Genomic DNA, 20,962 nt, shown 5'->3' on the forward strand with positions numbered 1-20,962 from the left:
ATTTACCCAGTAGTCATTCAGGAGCAGGTTGTTCAGTTTCCATGTAGTTGTGCAGTTTTGAGTGAGTTTCTTAATCCTGAGTTCTAATTTGATTTCACTGTGCTCTGAGAGACTGTTAGGATTTCCCTTCTTTTGCATTTACTAAGAAGTGTTTTATTTCCAATTATGTGGTCAATTTTGGAATAAGTGTGATGTGGTGCTGAGAAGAATGTATATTCTGTTGATTTGCAGTGGAGAGTTCTGTAGATATCTATTAGGTCCATTTGGTCCAGGGCTGACATCAATTCCTGAATATCCTTGTTAATTTTCTGTCTCGTTGATCTGTCTAATGTTGACAGTGGAGTGTTAAAGTCTCCCACTATTATTGTGTAGGAGTCTAAGTCTCTTTGTAGGTCTCTAAGAACTTGCCTTATGAATCTGGGCTCTCCTGTATTGGGTGCATATATATTTAGGATAGTTAGCTCTTCTGGTTGCATTGATACCTTTACCATTATGTAATAGCCTTGTCTTTTTTGACTTTTGTTGGTTTAAAGTCTGTTTTATCAGAGACTAGGATTGCAACCTCTGCATTCTTTTGCTTTCCATTTGCTTGGTAAATATTCCTCCACCCCTATATTTCGAGCCTACGTGTGTCTCTGCATGTGAGATGGGTCTCCTGAAAACAGCACACCAATGCATCTTGACTCTCTCCTAATTGCCAGTCTGTGTCTTTTAACTGCAGCATTTAGCCTGTTTACATTTAAGGTTAAATGTAATGTGTGAATTTGATCCTGTCATTATGATGATAGCTGCTTATTTTGCTCAATAGTTGATGTGGTTTCTTCATAGTGTCGATGTTCTCTACAATTTGGAATGTTTTTGCAGTGGCTAGTACCTGTTTTTCCTTTCCATATTTAATGCTTCCTTCAGGAGCTCTTGTAAGGCAGGTCTGGTAGTGACAAAATCTTTCAGTATTTGCTTCTCTGTAAAGGATTTTATTTCTCCTTAGCTTCTGAAGCTTAATTTGGCTGGATATGAAATTCTGGGTTGAAAATTCTTTTCTTTAAGAATGTTGAATTTTGGCCCCCACTTTCTTCTGACTTGTAGGGTTTCTGTAGAGAGACACACTGTTAGTCTGATGGACACCCCTTTGTTGGTAACCTGACATTTCTCTCTGGCTGCCCTTAACATTTTTTCCTTCATTTCAACCTTGGTGAATCTGATGATTATGTGTCTTGTAGTTGCTCTCCTCAAGGAGTATCTTTGTGGTGTTCTGTGTATTTCCTGAATTTGATTGTTGTAGGTTGGAGAAGTTCTCCTGGATAATACCCTGAAGAGTTTTTTCCAACTTGGTTCCATTCTCTCTATCACTTTCAGGTATACCAATCAGACATAAGTTTGGTCTTTTCACATAGTCCCATATTTTTTGGAGGCTTTGTTCATTCTTTTTTCTTAGTCTTGTCTTCATGCTTTATTTCATTGAGTTGGTCTTCAATCTGTGATATCCTTTCTTCTGCTTGATCGATTCAGCTATTGATATTTGTGTATGTTTCACAAAGTTCTCGTGCTGTTTTTCAGCTCCATAAGGTCATATATGCTCTTCTCTAAGCTGGTTATTCTAGTTAGCAATTCCTCTAATCTTTTTTCAATGTTCTTCTAGTCTTTGCATTGGGTTAAAACATGCTCCTTTAGTTCAGAGGAGTTTGTTATTATCCACCTTCTGAAGCCTACTTCTGTCAATTCATCAAAATCATTCCCCCTCCAATTTGTTCCCTTGGTGGTGAGGAGTTGTGATCTTTTGGAGGAGTAGAGGCATTCTGGTTTTTGGAATTTTCAGCCTTTTTGTGCTGTTTTTTCCTCATATTCATGGATGTATGTACCTTTGGTATTAGATGTTTGTGACCTTTGGATGGGGTTTTTGTGTGGAAGTCCTTTTTGTTGATGTCGATGCCATTCCTTTCTGTTTGTTTTGTTAGTTTTCCTTCTAACAGGCCCCTCTATTTCAGGTCTGCCAGAGTTTGCTGGAGGTTCACTCCAGACCCTGCTTGCCTTTGTATCACCCAGGTGAGGCTACAGAACAGCAAAGATTGCTGCCTGTTCTTTCCTCTGAAGCTTCATCTCATAGGAGCACCTGCCAGATGCTAGCTGGAGCTCTCCTGTATGAGGTATCTGCTGGGAGGTGTCTCTCAGTCAGGAGGAACAAGGGTCAGGAACCCACTTGAGGAGGCAGTCTGTCCCTTAACAGAGCTCGAGCTCTGTGCTGGGAGATCCACTCCTCTCTTCAGAGCCGGCAGACAGGAATATTTTAGTCCGCTGAAGCTGCACCCACAGCTACCCCTTACCCCAGCTGCTCTGTTCCAGGGAGATGGGAGTTTTATCTATGAACCCCTCACTGGGACTGCTGCCTTTCTTTCACAGATGCCCTGCCCAGAAAGGGGAAATCTAGAGAGGCAGTCTGGCTACAGTGGTTTTGCTGAGCTGCAGCAGGCTCCACCAAGTTTGAACTTCCCAGAGGCTTTGTTTACACGGTGAGGGTAAAACTGCCTACTCAAGTCTCAGTAATAGTGGACGTCCCACCCCCTACCAAGCTCGAGCATCCCAGGTTGACTTCAGACTGCTGTGCTGGCAGGGAGGATTTCAAACCAGTGAATCTTAGGTTGCTTGTCTCTCTGGGGGTGGGATCCACTAAGCTAGACCACTTGGCTCCCTGGCTTCAGCCCCCTTTCCAGGGGAGTGCATGGTTCTGTCTCATTTGCATTCCAAGTGCCACTGGTGTATGAGAAAAAAACTCCCACAGCTAGCTCAGTGTCTGCCCAAATGGCCACCCAGTTTTGTGCTTGAAACTCAGAGCCCTGATGATGTGAGGACCCAAAGGAATCTCCTGGTCTGTGGATTGTGAAAACCATGGGAAAAGCTTAGTATCTGGGGCTGCAATTCACCATTCCTCACAGCACAGTCCCTCATGGCTTCCCCTGGATAGGGGAGGGAGTTCCCCAACCCCTTGTGGCTAACGCTCTACCCAGGTGAGGTGACGCTCTACCCTGCTTCAGCTCACCCACTGTCTAACCAGTCCCAGTGAGATGAGCTAGGTTTCTCAGCTGAAAATGCAGAAATCACCTGCCTTCTGCATTGAGCTGCAGACCAGAGCTGTTCCTATTTGGCCATCTTGCCAGCCACTGTGAAGTGGTTAGATGTTGACCATTTTAAAAAATTGATTTGTCTTTTAATTAGTGATTTGTAGGAGTTCTTTACATATTCTACATACAAGACTTTTGTCATGTAAATATATATGGGAAATATTTGTATTCTAAGAAGTATTGGCCTACCTCAAATTGTGAAAATATTACCCTATGTTTATGTCTAAGTGATTTACAGGTATAAGATTCATCTAGAATTAATTTTTGTATACGGTTTGTGGTGGGATTTAGGTTAATTTTTTTCCACATAGGGATATCCAGTTGTTTCAGCAATGCTTTTTGAAACGACTTTTTTGCTGACTGTACATGTTTATTTCTGGACTTTATTCTATTAGATTGAGTTATCTGTCTTTTCCTATACCCGTATCATACTGTCTTGATTACTCTAGCTTTATAGCCTTGATATTTATAATATACATTCTTTAATTTTGTTCTTTTTCGAAGTTTCTTCTAATCATTTTGCATTTCTATGTAAATTTTAGAATAAATGTCTCCATTTCTTTAAAAATGGCTGCTCAAATTTTTAATGCAGTAATATTGAATCTTAGATCAATTTGAGGAGAATAGCTTATCAAATATTGAATTATCTAATCCATGAACATAGTATATCTTGCCATTTAGTTTTTTTCAGTGATATTTTGTGGGTTTTAATGTAGAGGTCTCATACATTTTACATATTAAATTTACTCAAAATTATTTTATAACTTTTAGTATTATGAAGGTTATTTTATTTCACTTATACATTTTTATTGCTGGTATATAAAAGCAGAATTTATATTTGTATATTACTTTGTACCTATAATCATACTTAACTTACCTCTTGTTTCTAGTACCTCTTTGGTAGAGTCTTCAGACTTTTCTAAATAAAAATTCACATTGCAAATAAAAACAGATAACTTCTTCCTTTATAATTTTTGGGGATTTCATTTATCTTTCTTAGTTTACTTAATTTGCTAAGACCTCTATTAAAATGTTAAATACAAGTGATACGAGGAGATATTCTTGTCCTGTTCACAACCTGATAAAAAATGCTCACTAATTTACCATGAGGTACAATTTTAACTAAAGGTTTATTCCCCATTCCTTATACACTGAAGAATGTCCTGAAGTGAACAGCTGTATAACAGCTGTTTCAATGTGGATCTCACTCAGCATGGTTTCCTTTGTACAAAGCTTGAATATCTACTCTTTGTTTATTTTCAATGCCTTCAGTTATGATTAATCTTATCAAGAGGGTAGTCCAATGCAAGCTACTTCACCATTAATGAAAGCTTTCATTGCATATATAATTTCAATCATTACACTCTTAATTTCTTGTTAGATGCTTTGTTAGTTTCCTTCCATACCTGTTAGATCTTTTTCGAGTTTCTGATCCTTGCTCATTTTTTATCCCTCTCTTAGTTTTAAAACATATTAGATGTATTTACTGTATAGTCTATGTCTGATTACTCCAATAAATGAGGCATTTATGTGTCTGCTTCTGCTCTTTTTGTTTCTGAAAACTAATGCCTATAGTAGCTTTTTTCCTCATACATTTATGTTTTTTAATGTTGGATTATGTTCCCTAGAACTTTAGATCCAGTAGTTCTTTGTGTACTGAGTTGACAGTATATTCTTCCAGAAAGAATATACATTGATTCTTGGGAACTTGGGCATGCCACCAACATAGATCCATTTCATTTAGATTCTTGCTTAGATTTTTCCATCCTTGAAGACTGGGCACCCAACCTCCACTAAGACCAACCTGTGGCCAAGAACTCTTAGGGATAGGTTTCTATTCCTCTACCAAGAGCCAGTAATGAGAAAAGCATGTTTCTTTGCATGTAATCTGTCAAGACAAATTTGATATTTATTTCTTGTTTCCTATTTCTCTAAGAGTTTAATCTGTGTGATTCCTGGTTTCATGCAATGTTCTCTAATTCACCTACCCACACTACATAGGTCCAAAGCTTGGTCTCCTGTTCCCAGAGGGCACGGCTACTAAAATCAAACCTCTAGACCACCTAGGATTGCTAGGTGCCCGTAAGATGGCAGCTTCAATGTGTGATTTCCACCAGATACTGCTGCTCAAGTTTGGTTTCAAACCCCAGAGGAATTCTCATGTTGTCTTATAAACTCAGCCATATATTTAATACTGCTTTTCATGTTTCATCCAGTAGACATTTTGTAGTGAGAGGATTTCAAGATATATAGTTTAATGCATAGCTAGAAATTAAAATATTTAATATTCACTTTTTAATCACTGAAGGCTATAGTTCTTACTCTTTGTTTAGCTGATTGGTAAGTGAATTAGCAGAATGCATAACAGAAGTTATTTATTGAGCTCTATGCCTATACATGTGAAATATGTTTTTTGAAAAACAGCTTTTTAAGAAAAATCAGTAATGAGAAAAAAGAGATGGAGCTACTGAATTGTCTGCATTCCTCATGTTGGTATTACTTTTACAATACTCCAAAGAGTTTCTGTAAAGAGATGTAGGAGGCATAACCAATGAAGGAATTGTGAAGAACAGAAGCGATTGGGGTCTTGTGTTAGTACCTCACCAGTTCTCAAAGCTATCTTTCATGGATAAAATAAAGCTTGAATGACTAAAAGTGTTTCTTGGAAGTTAGCCAGATTTCACATGAAAGGGCTTTTATTTTACTCTTTACCACCGAGAAAAATATCTTAGCATTTACACATAATAAATTTAATTCATAAGGCTGAATTCTACAACTATAACATGTGGGTGATGAAACCTATCTAACCTATCTTGTAGATTGTTAAATAGGTTAATCGTAAAATGTTTAGCATAGTAGCTTTAAATATAGTAACTGCCCATGAAATTGTAGCTATCTTTATTTCCTTTTATAAAAGTTCTGAAGTGAGAAACTTCTAATATCTTTGTAAATGTTAAGTTCAGAGATAGTCTAATGTCCTTGAAGTGAAAATGGACTCAGGTAAAAGCCTGGGTTCCCCATTCTAATGGGGTTCCTTCCCAAGATCCAAAGTGCCTTGCTTTCTCCTCAGTTATGACTGTCCAGTCTATTACAGTTTCTCACTGAAAGCAGTTTATGTGACTGGTAGTAATTTTTTCTTTAGTGTGACATGCAAAGGAGTTCATATTAGGGATCAGAAGATTACAAAGATGGGCAGCCAGGAAAGTCTCTGCCCTCAAGAAGCCTGTACTCCAGGGTTGTGATGTTAAATCCTGGGGTCCCATTATAATCACCTCGAAAGATTTCAAGAAAACTACTAACGTCTCTATGTTTATCTTCTCTTTATATATACACAGTGGATATCTTGGGGTGGAAATCATATTATCTTCTTTTCTTATTCCTTATATCACTCCCTATGTACAGCAAGGATCCATTTAAAAAATAGTTAAAAGTATTAAAAATTAAACAAAAATACTGACAAAATCCAATTTTAAAGGCATTCTATTATGTGAACCTTCTGTAGGAGTCACAAATATGGTTAAACATTAAATCCTTAGGTCAAAAATAATGTACTCATAACACTGCTCCCTGTATTGTCAGGAAATGTCAAAGGCCATACCCCCCAAAGAGACAATAACAACTGCACCAAAATTAAAAAGAAAATTGCAACTATAACACAACTTTTGCCAGGGGAAATATCTCATATAAGACTGTAAGTGAGAAAAGTTGTCTTACCAATTTAAGGTAACCTTCAGCATCTAGAATTAAGTTTTCTGGTTTTAAGTCTCTGTAGATAATACCTAGTCGATGCAGGTAATCAAATGCTTCTGTCACACAAGCAACGCAGAATTTGGAGGTGGGTTCATCAAAGCTGCCTCTGCAATGAAATCATTTTCCCTCTTAATACTCTGGATGCATATCTTTGGTGCTACTCTAGGTGTCAAATCAATTACTGGATTGGCAGGTTTATGCAATATAAATATTTTGCAGGGTATCAACAATAAAATGTATTTTATACTACCCATGAATTAAGCTGTTTGTAGATCATAAGGCAATTCAGGGAGATATGTGAATACAAACAAGAACTACTTCACTAAAATTAAAATATCAACAACTGTTTTTGGTAATCATACATGAACATGTAAAAGAGAAAAATCCAAAAACTAAGACTGTCTTTAAACTCCCAACACGAGCTCTGAGCTCTGAAGAAACTGCAACTATAGTGGAGAGCTTGAACCAGACTTTTGCAACTTATTGCTTGACTTAAAAATGACTCAAGTGATTATTTTCATTTCCTGTTTGCATAGCACGTCAGAGTAACCCCGGCAGAAATGGGACCATAAGTCTTTTCTATTTGGGGCCCCTTGATCTTTTATTAGAGTCCCCTCTGTCAGCACTGTGTGTAGTTTTACACACTGAATTATTTTTAATGCAGTGGTGACTTGCCACATGATCTCACAGAGGAACATGGCTTTGGAGTGACAGAAACTAGGTTTGTCTCCTGTTTCTTTCACTCACTATATCCTTGAGAAAATTGTTTAACTGTTCTGAGGCTGAGAATCCTTACCAGTAAAAAAGGTTTGATACTTACTTAAAAGCATTTTCAGGATTAAGCACAGTGCCTAACAGGTAGCAGTAACTCCCTTTCCTAAAATGATTCAGATTTTCTCAACACATTTGCCTACTGAAGCAAAGATAGAAGAGGCTAATGCATTTGCAGGTATCATGAAAGAACCCTTCCAGGTTCTCCCCATTCAAATCTGTCCAAAAAAAGTTCCTGACACAACACATTCATCTTCTACTCAGATGCTCAATGTTCTTTCCTTGCCTAAGTCAGTGATTCTCAACCATAAATGCACATTAAAATTGTCTGAAAAGCATTTAAAAAATCATTTATTGGACCCCATCCCAGATTAAATGAATCATAACCTCTGGCATTAGGGCCCGGCATTTTTACTTTGTAAAAGCTTTCCACATGAATGCAATGTGTGGCCAACTTTGAAAAACACTGGCATAGGTCTGACTGTAAATATGTGGCCTTGCATCAGCCTCCACAATCTAATGTCAGCCTACGCTCTCATGTCTTCTGTTGCCCTTACCTTCTACCCAAATTCTTCTGTTCACCATCTACAAAGAGACACAATACTACCCCAACTTCCCTGCTTTGTCTTAAAGCAGTTTCCCTACCTCTCTGCCTTTCCAAATTTGGGTCATGTTTAGAGTTTCATTCAAATCCTTCATCTATCATCACATTCTCTCTCTCTCCCCTCCTCGGAGCTCACCATCTACAACACTATTTGGCATTTAACTACAAATTTCCAACTTCTTTGTCACCACTTAGTTTTCTCAATAAAAAATGAAATGTTTTAGAACTGTATACATATCTCCCAAGGAAACTCTAAACTCGTTGGAGGTAAAGTTTCTACCTTTTACTCTTTTGGTTACAAAAACCCACACTGTCTAGAGCGTCTCCTCCTGACCCCCACCATGCACTATGGAGCCTTTTACACAGGTGGTGCTTAGTAAATATCTGCGACTTTAATTGTGTGAAAATCACCCCCTTGTGTTAAACTGAATTTTTGCAGGCATCTTGCTCTGCCCTCAGTGAGGGCTTACCCACTCCCCACTCCGCACCCCCGCCTTTTGTTTATCACACTGCTTCTGCTAGGAGATTTGGAATCAGAAACATCTGTGTTTTTACCCTGACTCTGCTTTATACTAGTCATGTAACCTGGGATAGTTCACCTCCTCTCTAGTCTGGGATTCTTTAATTCCTAAAACAGAGATGACAACAACTACTTTCTGTGGTGTTACGGCACTATTGTACCATTAGCTAAGAAAATATCACTATTACTACTTTATTTTATCAAGAGATATTTTCTTATAGTAATTTCCTAATGATTTCCTCTATGCCTTTTTTAATGATTATAAATATAGCATCCCTTAGACCAGATGTGAGTACACAAACTTTTTCATTACCTGTCCCTTAATATACTCCATAGCTCCCCACCTAAGCAGGCCTCCAGAAGCATGTATACATACTTATTGTCCTTGAAAGTACGATATAATCTGTGAAGACAGATAAAAACATGGTTATTATTAGAAATCTAGTTTAAAAACCTGTTAAAAGTTGCTTAGAACTGTCATCATAACATTATGAACAATGATCCTCATCTCCATATAAATACCCCACAACTACACTGGGCTTCTTGCCAAATCCTCTTTGATTTCCCTACTGCCTTGCTTCTGCTCCTGTGGATCTCTTTACTTAAATTGGCCTTTCTCTAACCACAGACTGAAATTCTTAATCTCAGTTTCACTGTAAAAATTTTATCCATTCTTCAGGGTCAACCTTCAAGGCCATCTTTCTAACAAAACAGCTCATTATCCCACCTACCAAATATGTCCTCTCCTTTTTCCAAAAACTCAGAGACCCCTGCATATGTCACCTTTAAGATTTGCCCTGCATAGTAGTAATTCATGTCAATGTCTTAAGTCCCCTAGTTGGTTAACTGACATTGGATTCCCCTGGAAATAGACTCTGAGACTGAGATTTGCAAGCAGTCAGATTAGTGGGGAGTGCAATTGGAAACAACACCTGTGGGGGAGGAAGGAAGTAGAATTGGGCTACGTTTCAGTGCCGACAAAAGCCTCAGCTTTAGGGGGCTCTGCAGTTGTTGGATACATATCCCCGAAGAGAGAATATGATCTTAGGCAAGGTGGTTCTCTTCACCAAATAAAAACATAAACCAATGCCCAGAGAGGAACTGAGCTCGAGTCCTCAGCTGACAGCCACACTCCTAGAAGCTGGGGGAATGGGGGCCTCAGTTCCAAAGCGGAACCTAGGCAGGGCATCATATTTCAACATTGTGTAAAAACAGTTTTGGGGTCTTAATCATCAAGAGACCCCCTTTTCTCCCTAGCACCACATCGAGACCAAAGTAGACAGTATAGCAGCCATATCATACACAGACAGAAGCAGCAATCAGGTAAAGTGGTTCAAAGAGTGGGCTCTGAACCAAACTGCCAAGCCTTAAATCCAGATCAGACATTTATTAGCTATGCAACGTCTGTTTTCTCATTGATTCTCAATGAACATATATATTCATTTTACTCTATATGGATTACATATTATTATGTATATTATTGATACGTATTCATTGAAACATATATATATCCATTTTATTCTAATTGACCAGTGAGATAAATGTGTTGATTATACATATAGATATAGCTTAGAACAGCACCTGGTATAATGTTAATTTCTCAATAAATGTTGTCATTAATATTTATTCTTCATTTTATTGCCTGACTACATGCCAGGCACTTTCGAAAGAGTTGAAAATAAGACAATGAATGCAATCTAATCCATGCCCTGAAGCTGCTCATCATAGTTTGTTAACAAAATATTAATTTTAAAAGGGCATACATTCTGGGAACATAATTAATATAAAAGTAATTGAATGACTTTCTATTGGCAGCACCACCTGGGTTCAAACTTCTTTGTTGATCTTGGGGGAAAAAATGAGTCTGGAAAGATGGACAGGCAGAGAGAGTCTTTTAAAGCATTTGATCAAAAATCATAAATTTTAGTCATTACAGGGACACTTTACCCAGAAATCACTAAAACTACACTCTGGGGCATTATGACATACACGAAAGCATAAACTGGGTTACACCACTACCCTTGAATTCACAAGGATAGAGAGCTGTGGCCTATAATAATTAACATTTCTTCTGCAAACTCTTGTGACAGCTACAGAAAGAATAACTATTAGGAGACAACTGTTTTGGTACCTAGGTACTACTAGGACCAGGTTACATTCCCCCTTGACTTCCCACATGTGCCCAAATGCTGCCTCCCGCAGAAATTCAAGATCAGGATGCTCTCTGAGGAGTTTCACACATATCCTTGCTTCCCTAGTCCCCAGTTCTGCATTAAGTCTCAATAAAATAACCAGTTCAAACTATTCCTCAATAATTTTATATTCATATATATACATACTCAAACAGATGTATATACACACACACTTTCATGATGTTTACTCAAGAATAAAAACAACTGGAAAACATCTGACCCCAGGTTTCAAACTTCTAACATTTTTAGTACTGTTGCTGTGACTTGGATGAAGAATCCAGAGTGGGTCCTCCTCCTCCTCTTCTTTCTGTCCTCTTGCATGGAAAGTTTAAAAGAAGAGCCGAGTGCTACTCACCCATACAAAAAACATGAGATTCTGTCATTTGCAACAACATGGATGGAACTGGAGGTACTTATGTTAAGTGAAGTAAGCCAGACATAAAAAGACAAGCATCACACGTTCTCACTTATTTGTGGGATCTAAAAATCAAAGCAATTGAATTCATGGAGATAGAGAATAGAGGGGTGGTTACCAGAGCCTGGAAAATGTAGTGGGGAGACATGCAGGAAGGGGAGATGGTTAATGGGGACAAAATAAAATAGAAAAAAAGAATAAGATCTAGCAACTGATAGCACAACAGGGAGATCACGGTTAATAACAATTTAATTGGACATTGTAAAATAACTAAAATAGTATAAGCGGATTGTTTGTAACACAAAGGGTAAATGCTCAAGGGGATGGATACCCAATTTTCCATGCTGTAATTACTATGCATTGCATGCCTGTATCAAAACATTTCAGGCGTCCCATAAATATATATGCCTATTATGTACCCACAAAAATTAAAAATAAAAATAAAAATAATTTAAGTAAATAAATAAATAAATAAAGAGCCTGAAAATCCTAAGTCCTTGGAAGCCAAATGCTCACTTACTTCACAATGAATGGAGAGCACAGCTCCTCTAAGATCCTCTTCTCTGAGTAGACATGCTCCTGCTGCTTGGTGTCAACTATGTGCTTCTTCCTTATACACTTCATAGCAAAAGCAACATTCTCATTTTTTACTTTAACCTATGTAAGAAATGGAAAGATACCTCAAAATTAACTTATATCTATATAAAACATGCTAATTGATGAGAGTTAAAACTGTTTCATGTTTAATTAGTATGGAAGCCATTAACCACTTATCCCTTTGAGAACTTTCATTCAACTGTACACACTTCCCTTTCATCATAATTTCTAGAATAGTACATCTATCTGGGATGTGGCTCTAAAATTTTGTATTAAAGCAAAATAAAATTCTGTTAGACTTAATATTTAGATAGCCATTCTATTTTTAATTGCATGACATAAAAAACTTTGACCAGAATTGCCATTTTTTTCTTATTATTCACTTTGCTTTCAAAGCAAGACATTATTATTATTATTATTATTATTATTTTAAGACAGGGTCTTACTCTGTTGCCCAGAGTGCAGTGGTGCAATCAGGGCTCATTGCAGCCTTGACCTCCTGGGCTCAATCTATCCTCCCATCTCAGCCTCCTGAGTAGCTGGGACTACAAGTGCAAACCACCACACCCAGCTAATTTCTGTATTTTTTATAAAGGTGAGGCCTCACTATGTTGCTCAGGCTAGTCTCAAACTCCTGAGCCCAAGCAATCCTTCCACCTTGGCTTCCTAAAGTGCTGGGATTATAAGCATGAGCCACTGCACCCAGCCTAAAGCAAAATATATGAAATCAAGCTCTATATCTGTACCATCCAATATTATAACTGAAAATCACACGTGGTTATTTAAATTTAAATCAAATAAAATTAAAAATTCAGTTCCTGAGTTATACTAGCCACATCTCAAAAGCTCAACAGTCACATCTAATTAGTGGCTACCCTATTGAATAGCACAGATATAGGACTTCCCTCAGCACAGTTCTATTAAACAGTACTACTCTAGATGCACAAACAAGTATTTCCTTAAAAGGAAATAAACATTTTTAAATAATTTTCTGATAGATTTAAAACTCCATAAGCAGGCTACGCTAGACAAGTAACTAGATTGTGCAGAAATGGCTGCACTCCATATTTTGCTCATGTTTGCCGTTAGTGCTGCCCATGACTTTCAAATCAATGGTGAATTTACTGCTTCAATTATTATTAGAAAACAGATCTCAGCTTTGTTAATCGAATCCTTTTGCCACAAACTGATGAAAAATACCACCGCAGACAGGTATTATCTTTGTCTCTCCATAAGGCATAAGAGACATTACACACATTATTTATCCTAAAGAACTATTTGTCCCCACCCCCATCAGAGATGAAGTAAGGACTGGGTGTGAAGTGTACTGTCCAGACTTTCCTGACAACATTTCAAATCTGCTCATGCCCAAGGCCAGCCAGCAGACCAGCGGGTCAGCAGAGTTCCCAGAAGATAAGTTATGGTAATCCTTAAAAATCTGATGGGCAAAGAAGGACTTGGTACTTGCCAAGGCCTCAGAGCCATCTGTACCCAGTAAGTCCACAGATCTCTCTTCCACAGTTTCCTTAGAAAGCTTGTTCTGACAGTACCACTTTTGCTACTCCTTGGAAGCTCATAGCTCAGAGAGGGGGTGATGTGGAAGGCACAACTGAAATCAGGCTGTAAGTTCCAAGATATCCTGATCAACACTACAGAAGGCTGCTCTTCAAATATTCCCTTGCATTCATCTTCTTGTCTCTTCTCACAATATGAAATTTTGAGCAACCCAAAAATAAGATAATGAAGGTGAAATACAGACATGGTACTGGAGTTGTTTAAAGAATGTAACTATAACATTGAATATTTCATTTCTATGGCATTTTCACTTGACACATTCTTCTTTTCTTTAGTGTATAGAGACTAAAAGTGTCATGAATGTATATAGACACACATTTGCTGTTAGAAAATACATTATTTTATGTTTCCTTTTGGAAGTGCTTACTTGGTACATTGATAATTATTGAGAAGAAAATTCACAAAAGATGTGATGTAAGCTTGAACTAGCAGTTGATTATTACAAGTTACTAGCACAGACCTGCTACTATACAATTTGCAGAGTGAAAAGTTTACTTTCTCTATTTTGGTTCAAAGCGACATTTAAGATAGCAGTAACAATTCATATATTCCTCCAAGATATGCTGGAATATAAAACAAAAAAAAAGTCAAAAGGCTTCTCTCAGATGCTTGAAACGTAAACCCCTTACAAGCTCAACTCTTCCGAACCCACCAACGCCCAGTGTTGCAATAATCTCAAGGTTCTGGAATGGGGATGATGAGGAAAATCTGGCCACCTTCTCCTTCAGCTGAATCATTTCCAGAGAGAGTGCTTTGGACAGCTTCCAGTTAGACATGGACCGCCTGTACAAGAGAAGTGAAACTTTACACACACACACCCCCATAATCAAGAAGGTGTCATGCCATACATAAATTTCACTCCTACGACAGTCTGATTTCTGCTGTAACTATGATTTATAGTTGCCACAAAGGCTATCTCAACTTCTATGGATCAGACTCAGTCCCATGCAGGGAGAAAACAATAGAATATATAAACATAAAACTCACACATACATACACATACACATACACATACACATACACCAGGGAACAGACAAATGCCAAATTGAATCAATGAGAGGTAAAATGGGTATAGTTATGTGCTATTTAAAATGTACTTCTTAGGTTTTTTCTCAGTGTGGAAACTTTTTTAAATTAAAAATATATATACGTCAAAAAAGCTGTTAAAAAACAACCATGTAAAGCAGTCAATGAAAGGGAATAAAACAAGGCAGCCACTTCCTTTGCTGCACGTACAGGAGAAGGCCACACTGACAATCTTTCCCACATTTTGCTAGTTTTGTCAGATCTTGAAGCTTTGCATGGCTGAACCAAAATAACTGCTTTGTGAAATATGAAAAGTACATTTCTTACTTTATGTCTAAGTATTATTGTTTGGAAATACCCATTTTTTTTTCTCTTTTAATAAGGTTTACTGCTCCGGGTTACATATTCATAAATTATTACCACAAAAGGCCTTCAGCATAAAAATCACAAAAACATATGTGAAGTACTGATTAAATCTTCTAATTTAATTCAAATTTAAGTTTTCTAAGAATTTTGACTATATGGCTTTGATAGCATTATCTAGTGAACATATGCTTAAGCATTCACTCTAAAAAAATGTTTCAGCAATTTTCAAATAATTTTCATTTAACAAAGTAGAGTTTTATAGTACATAAAAAAAATGAATCACTAACACTACATTTAGAGACCTACCCAACCCCCTCCTCCACATATCCCTGGGCAATAGTTTCTTTACATTTTGAAAAAATTCTAACTATAACCCTGCTCTTTACCTCTAATCAAATATTAATGTCTTTTTGAGCTAAGTCACCAGGCAACATAAAATATCCCTTTTGTAAGTCCCTGGATTAGAACATTTCTCCCTAATGTTCCTACTCATCACCCAAAATAAAGGAGCAGACTATTTATAATAGACTTAGATAATATCCGTTCTAGTGAAAGTGGTGTTGTCTTTGTGGAAGAACAATTAAAAAGAACTCTCCAGAATTTTCTAGTGAAGGCACAGTAAAAGTTACCACACAGCAAGTCACACCCTCTGTCCCCTTCTTTACTTATCGGCTGTCAGAAGTCAGTTCCAGCTCAGGAAAACATTCCTCCACTTACTTTGCATGTCTTTTTTCATCATCACGGTTCAGGTTTGCCACATATCCTTCAAGGTATTTTTGCAGCTCTTCAAATGTACCAACAGTTTGGTTGAATGTTCTAAATAGATAGAATAAAATAAAATGCTCCGTGCTGATAGTTACCAAGGCAACTTGACATTCTTCTAAGCTCATAAAACACTAGCTGGTTATTTATGACTTTATAAATCATTTTAAAATCATTTATGAGATATTAAAGTTGATATAATATGTAGAAAGGTTATTAAAAGCCATATAAATTGATCCTTTGAGCTTATAAAAGCAAAGCAGCTATTAATGAGAACAGAAAACATTTTTTATAGTTTTCTGCCTTGTATTTAAGGCTTAACAACAATTTTTTTAAGAAGATAGTGGGAAGGGAACAGCCTTACATGATGTGTTTACTGAATCAACAGGTTACAGGGGTTGCAGATTCTTTTAACTTTGCTTAATTAAGTTAAGCTATATATCGTTTAAATCGAGAATAAAATTTATCTCTTGTCTCAAGATAACTCTCTCCATTTCACATTCCTTCATAATTAAATCCAAATCGTTTTACCTTACTTTAGTAGTTCTCTGAGGATTAGCCAACATCTCATTACCTTTCTCACCCTTCCTGGATCACAGGTTCCTCATGGGCCTGATCTAATCTCTCTGTCTCCAGTCCATTATCATTGGGAATTCTAACACAGTCCTATGCCCTTGAGAAAAAATAATCCCTTTCCCCACCAATGAAAGGCCAACTCTCTTGATTACTTCCAATGCTTCCCTGCTTCTATCTCCAACAATCTATCTTGACTTGTAATTATTAGGGTACTTCTTTTCCCTACTACAAAATAGTATCCTTCTTAAAAGTAAAGACCATGTTTTAATCATCTTTGTAACATTTTAAGTACCTGGTACACAGTAGAATGAAAAGAGTGAGTTTACCTCAAAATACCTAAAACCAATAAGCTAGAGCCACCTCAGTATTGTGCTGTCTCAGCTTACTGCCTCTACCCATTTACTTGACAACCAATCTATATTTACTTTATTAAGCACATATTACATACTGTGCAGAGTATTTTTCCTTTTCCCCTCCAGATCTATTCTCTACTCTTCTCTAGCCTGTTCTATGGGCTGACCTTTGTCGACTGAAGAGTAGTGAGACATAAAACAGGATGGTTATGAATTTTCTAATTTCCAATAGTTGAAATTTTCTGTTAAAAAGGAAACACTCTAACTTTGTTTTACTTTTATTTATTCTATACTTCAGCATTATTTTGCTGGCTATTAAACTAACTGCAGTATTGCTGTAAACAAATCTTATTTTTTAAATAGAGGTGAGACAGGTGCTATAGGTCTCTAGAAATTCTTCACTAACTAATCCTAAAGTCAAGTTTAAACAGCTACAACATTGTTGCTGTGCTATTCAAATAGCTTACATTAATTCAGATGCTATAGTCTGAGCAATAACTAATGAGCTTTTTTTGAAATTTGTACCAATGGTCAATGATAGAGATGTGACAAATAGCATTTCCCATTTGTTTAGAACTCTTGCCATACAAAAGGGTTATTTCATATTTTATCACTTTTAAAAACAGGAAATATAACTCAAACTTTAACTCTCCTTCTTGCATTGTATTCAATCTAAGCATTTGTTAAAATCATGAATTAAGAAAGAAGAAATAAAAAGTCATTGGCTTTCAGTCACTATATTTCATTGCAAGGATGGTGCCCTGTATTCAGCCACCATCTGGTGAGCACTTCCCATATGCCAAGGACTATGTCAAAGGCTGGCACTGCAACCGCAGTGAACAAGTTACATGCTTCTGTATTCATGAAGCTTACAGAAGCGTGGGGAGACAGATGTTAAATAAAGCAATCAAAGTGTTATAATGATATGACAAGGGTATAACGGCTGCTATGAACGCATTATTGTGGGATCTTATTCTAGTCTATAAGTCATAGCTAGGATGATCATATAATTTTTCATCCAAGTTGGAATATATTTCAGAATGAAATGATGTGTCAATATTAAATATGCTGGTGTCATCTGAACTGTCTCAGTAAATCCAAGATGTAAGTAAACCTAGTTATATCTGATAATCAGTTTGTCTCACCCACAAAAAAAATTCACATAATTTTTATGTCTCATTGTGCCTAATGCAATATTTTGTATATTGCAGACTCTAAATTATACACATGTGAAATAAACATTTTAAAATTATAAACTGGCAAGTAACTTTTAAGCCACGTAAAATTACTATATCCTCTTTATGGATTATGAATACATGAGATATTGTATAAATATGTGGTATATGTGATTACAGTGAAGAAAAAGGAAATGAGTTCCTCCTTTCTATCCTATTTTCAGTCCTAGCATTTTGCATCCATTTATAATATTTTACCACACAGCTAATGCCACTCAGTGCTTGCACATATTTTAAGGAACATATATATAAGACAATGCATTATTGATACAATACTGTACCAATACATTTTCCATTTGAGAGCTGGCATCCAAAGATTACCTTTATCTGAACACAATTGGCACTTTTCTAGTCCTACACTTTTGCTTGAGGGTTTTATTTCACCTAGGGGGACTTTGACATTTCCTCTTTGCCTAGAAAAGTCCTGTTAATACTTTAAATCCCTTTTCCACACCTAAAAATTAAAATAAAACCTTAACCACTTTACTGCATACTGATTGCTCTTCTTTTTGAACGCATGCTTGGGAGCCAGCTGGCATGGTGGAAAGCATGGGGAAACGAGTTAGGAAGCCTGGACAGGGACGGCTCCAACACAGGGAGCACTGTTGGGGAAATTATTTAACCTACCTGGGACTCAACTCATTTTGTATCTGTAGAGGAGAGAATTAAAACAACTCTAAGTGATATCAAGAATTATTATTAACGTTCCAGGCATGTTAGCATTATTGTGGTCATGCATTACATATAATACTTAGCTTTTAGAAATGCAACTAAAATGTATAGATAGCCGGGCGCGGTGGCTCAAGCCTGTAATCCCAGCACTTTGGGAGGCCGAGACGGGCGGATCACGAGGTCAGGAGATCGAGACCATCCTGGCTAACACGGTGAAACCCCGACTCTACTAAAAATACAAAAAATTAGCCGGGCGAGGTGGCCGGCGCCTGTAGTCCCAGCTACTCGGGAGGCTGAGCAGGAGAATGGCGTGAACCCGGGAGGTGGAGGTTGCAGTGAGCTGAGATCTGGCCACTGCACTCCAGCCTGGGCGACAGAGCAAGACTCCGTCTCAAAAAAAAATAAATAAATAAAATAAAATAAAATGTATAGATAAAATAATTTTATGTTGGGAATTTGCTTAAAAATAGTGTGGATATAGCAGGAGGTGGTAAAGGGGTATAGATAAGGCATAAATTGATCATTGTTTAACTTTCATTATGGGTTCATGACACCATTCTATTTTTTAATATGTTTACATTTTTCCATAATAAAAATATATTTTTAAATGCTCTAAAATTTTTTCCAGCTCTATATCTCTAGAATCTATGTTCAATAAATGTTCTATTTATTTAGCAGTCAACTATATACTACCTTGTGATATCTGTTGTCATTTAATAATTTTTGTTAATATTTCCTATGAGTATGCTCTATTTCTTTGACTACACTATGACTTTTCTGACAGTGGCCTGCCTTTGGTATCACTGAATTTCCTTCATTTTGTCAAGTAGATAACCAATAAATACTGAATTGATTAATGAGAAACCCAAGGGGGCAGATTCAAACATGATTTAAAATGAGTGATGGATATAAAATAAGACTTATTTTGAAGAATAACCTAAGACAGTTAGACATTAATATTGACACAAATCACTTATGAATTACCACAAACGTTCAATTAAAGTGACTCTGGAAAAATATGTAGCTAATAAATATTTTATGCTTTGAGAGAGGTTTTGTTCAAAAAATTTTTGACTACTAAAGGCATTTTAGAAATAAATTTTGTAATTGTTCACTATATTGTATGGAAGAAATCCATAAGCGAACTAATAAACTTACTTCCCTAGAAGATGCAGAATTTAAATCAGTCTATTGCTGATATTTATGTACAAACTCTGCACACAAAATATTTAGCCTGCCAGCATCTGCCCCTGCCACAGACCGATTCAGATCAGAAGGCCCTGTTCCTTCCCATGAATTTTAATAGAATGTACTTGCAGCTGAGATCGGCCAGTATTTCCAAGTGGTGATGAATGAGAAAACAGATCGGCCTTGGAGTAACAGAAGGCCAAGTCTTCAAAGGTGGCAGTGGCCTGCCTCCTCCAACATCAGTATACTCACTCTCGATCTATAACCAGGCATGCAACATCATTTTCTTCAGCAATAATGTTAGCTGACCTGACATCATCACTGCAAACAAAAATAGGAAATCCAATTTTCACTATAATTAGAAATTAAACATCCACTTTTATTAGGGAATGTACTAACTTTGTATGAAAACACAACCATCACTTAAACCTCCCAAAAACTGCTTTTAAACATAATTTATATCTCCCAAAAAAGATTTGAAATATGCCCCAACAGAGGTTATGTACATAAGGAATTCAGAGGAGAAGAAGATAATTGCACTGGGAACAGAGAAGAATAAGTGGCAACAAATGTTTATGGAATCTCATTCTGAGCTTTGTGAAAGTCCAAATAAAATAGCTCTCCTCTGATCAAAGGAGAAGTATTCATTAACAAGAAGGCAAAACTGAAATTAACTGATCAGAGAAATGTATTGGAAAAACAGTCAAGTAATTAGCATAAGATAAACCAATCATTAATAAAATAAAAAAGTAATTTCAGTGCCATATCACCCAATTAATTAAATACTAAAATACTTTCATTTCAAAGCGTAAAGTGTATATTTTTCCATTAAAATCTCTGAAATCAGAGCATGTCTTAAAATTGGTAAAATACAATGTAATTAGCAGCATTTTCTTTTACTTAGGAGTATATAATAGGGCAGTGCATCTTATAACTGATAGCTTGCAATTGTATATGATCTAATGGTTGCAAATTTAATTACCTAGTGAATGCCAAAGGGTATCAGGTAAAGTACTTCTTTAGAGACTTTTACTTATATTAGCTTCCTCCCTCTATTAGTTATAAACTAAAAGACACACACAAAAATGGTACATCCACAAGGCACCCCATGCTCTGAGATTCATTTAAGGTGACTTGGGAGTACCAAGCATATCCTGGAGTACACTTTGGGACTCTTCTAGACAACTTCATCAAAAATGTTCTCACACAAAGTATATTTCCTTTACCTTCTCTTAGTAATAGGA

The 20,962-nt window shown here is 36.7% G+C and overlaps 1 protein-coding gene across 5 annotated transcripts in view; it reads right to left on the reverse strand.

Moving 5' to 3' along the window:
* The window catches only part of PRKG2 (protein kinase, cGMP-dependent, type II), a 117,488-nt gene that overhangs the window by 38,807 nt on the left and 57,719 nt on the right, over positions 1 to 20,962 (reverse strand). For 3 of the 5 annotated variants that reach the window (XM_011941746.1, XM_011941747.1, XM_011941749.1), the window contains 6 exons: positions 19,971 to 20,039; positions 15,650 to 15,748; positions 14,170 to 14,323; positions 11,889 to 12,025; positions 9,075 to 9,164; positions 6,831 to 6,972 (listed from right to left, as the gene is read on the reverse strand). In XM_011941746.1, the coding sequence (XP_011797136.1) occupies positions 6,831 to 6,972; positions 9,075 to 9,164; positions 11,889 to 12,025; positions 14,170 to 14,323; positions 15,650 to 15,748; positions 19,971 to 20,039 (691 nt within the window). The remainder of the gene's footprint in view (positions 1 to 6,830; positions 6,973 to 9,074; positions 9,165 to 11,888; positions 12,026 to 14,169; positions 14,324 to 15,649; positions 15,749 to 19,970; positions 20,040 to 20,962) is intronic. The other 2 variants (XM_011941748.1, XM_011941750.1) reach the window with 2 other exon arrangements.

This window comes from Colobus angolensis, unplaced genomic scaffold (genome assembly GCF_000951035.1).
Source record: "Colobus angolensis palliatus isolate OR3802 unplaced genomic scaffold, Cang.pa_1.0 Scaffold200, whole genome shotgun sequence".
In the NCBI taxonomy this organism is placed as follows: Eukaryota; Metazoa; Chordata; class Mammalia; order Primates; family Cercopithecidae; genus Colobus; species Colobus angolensis.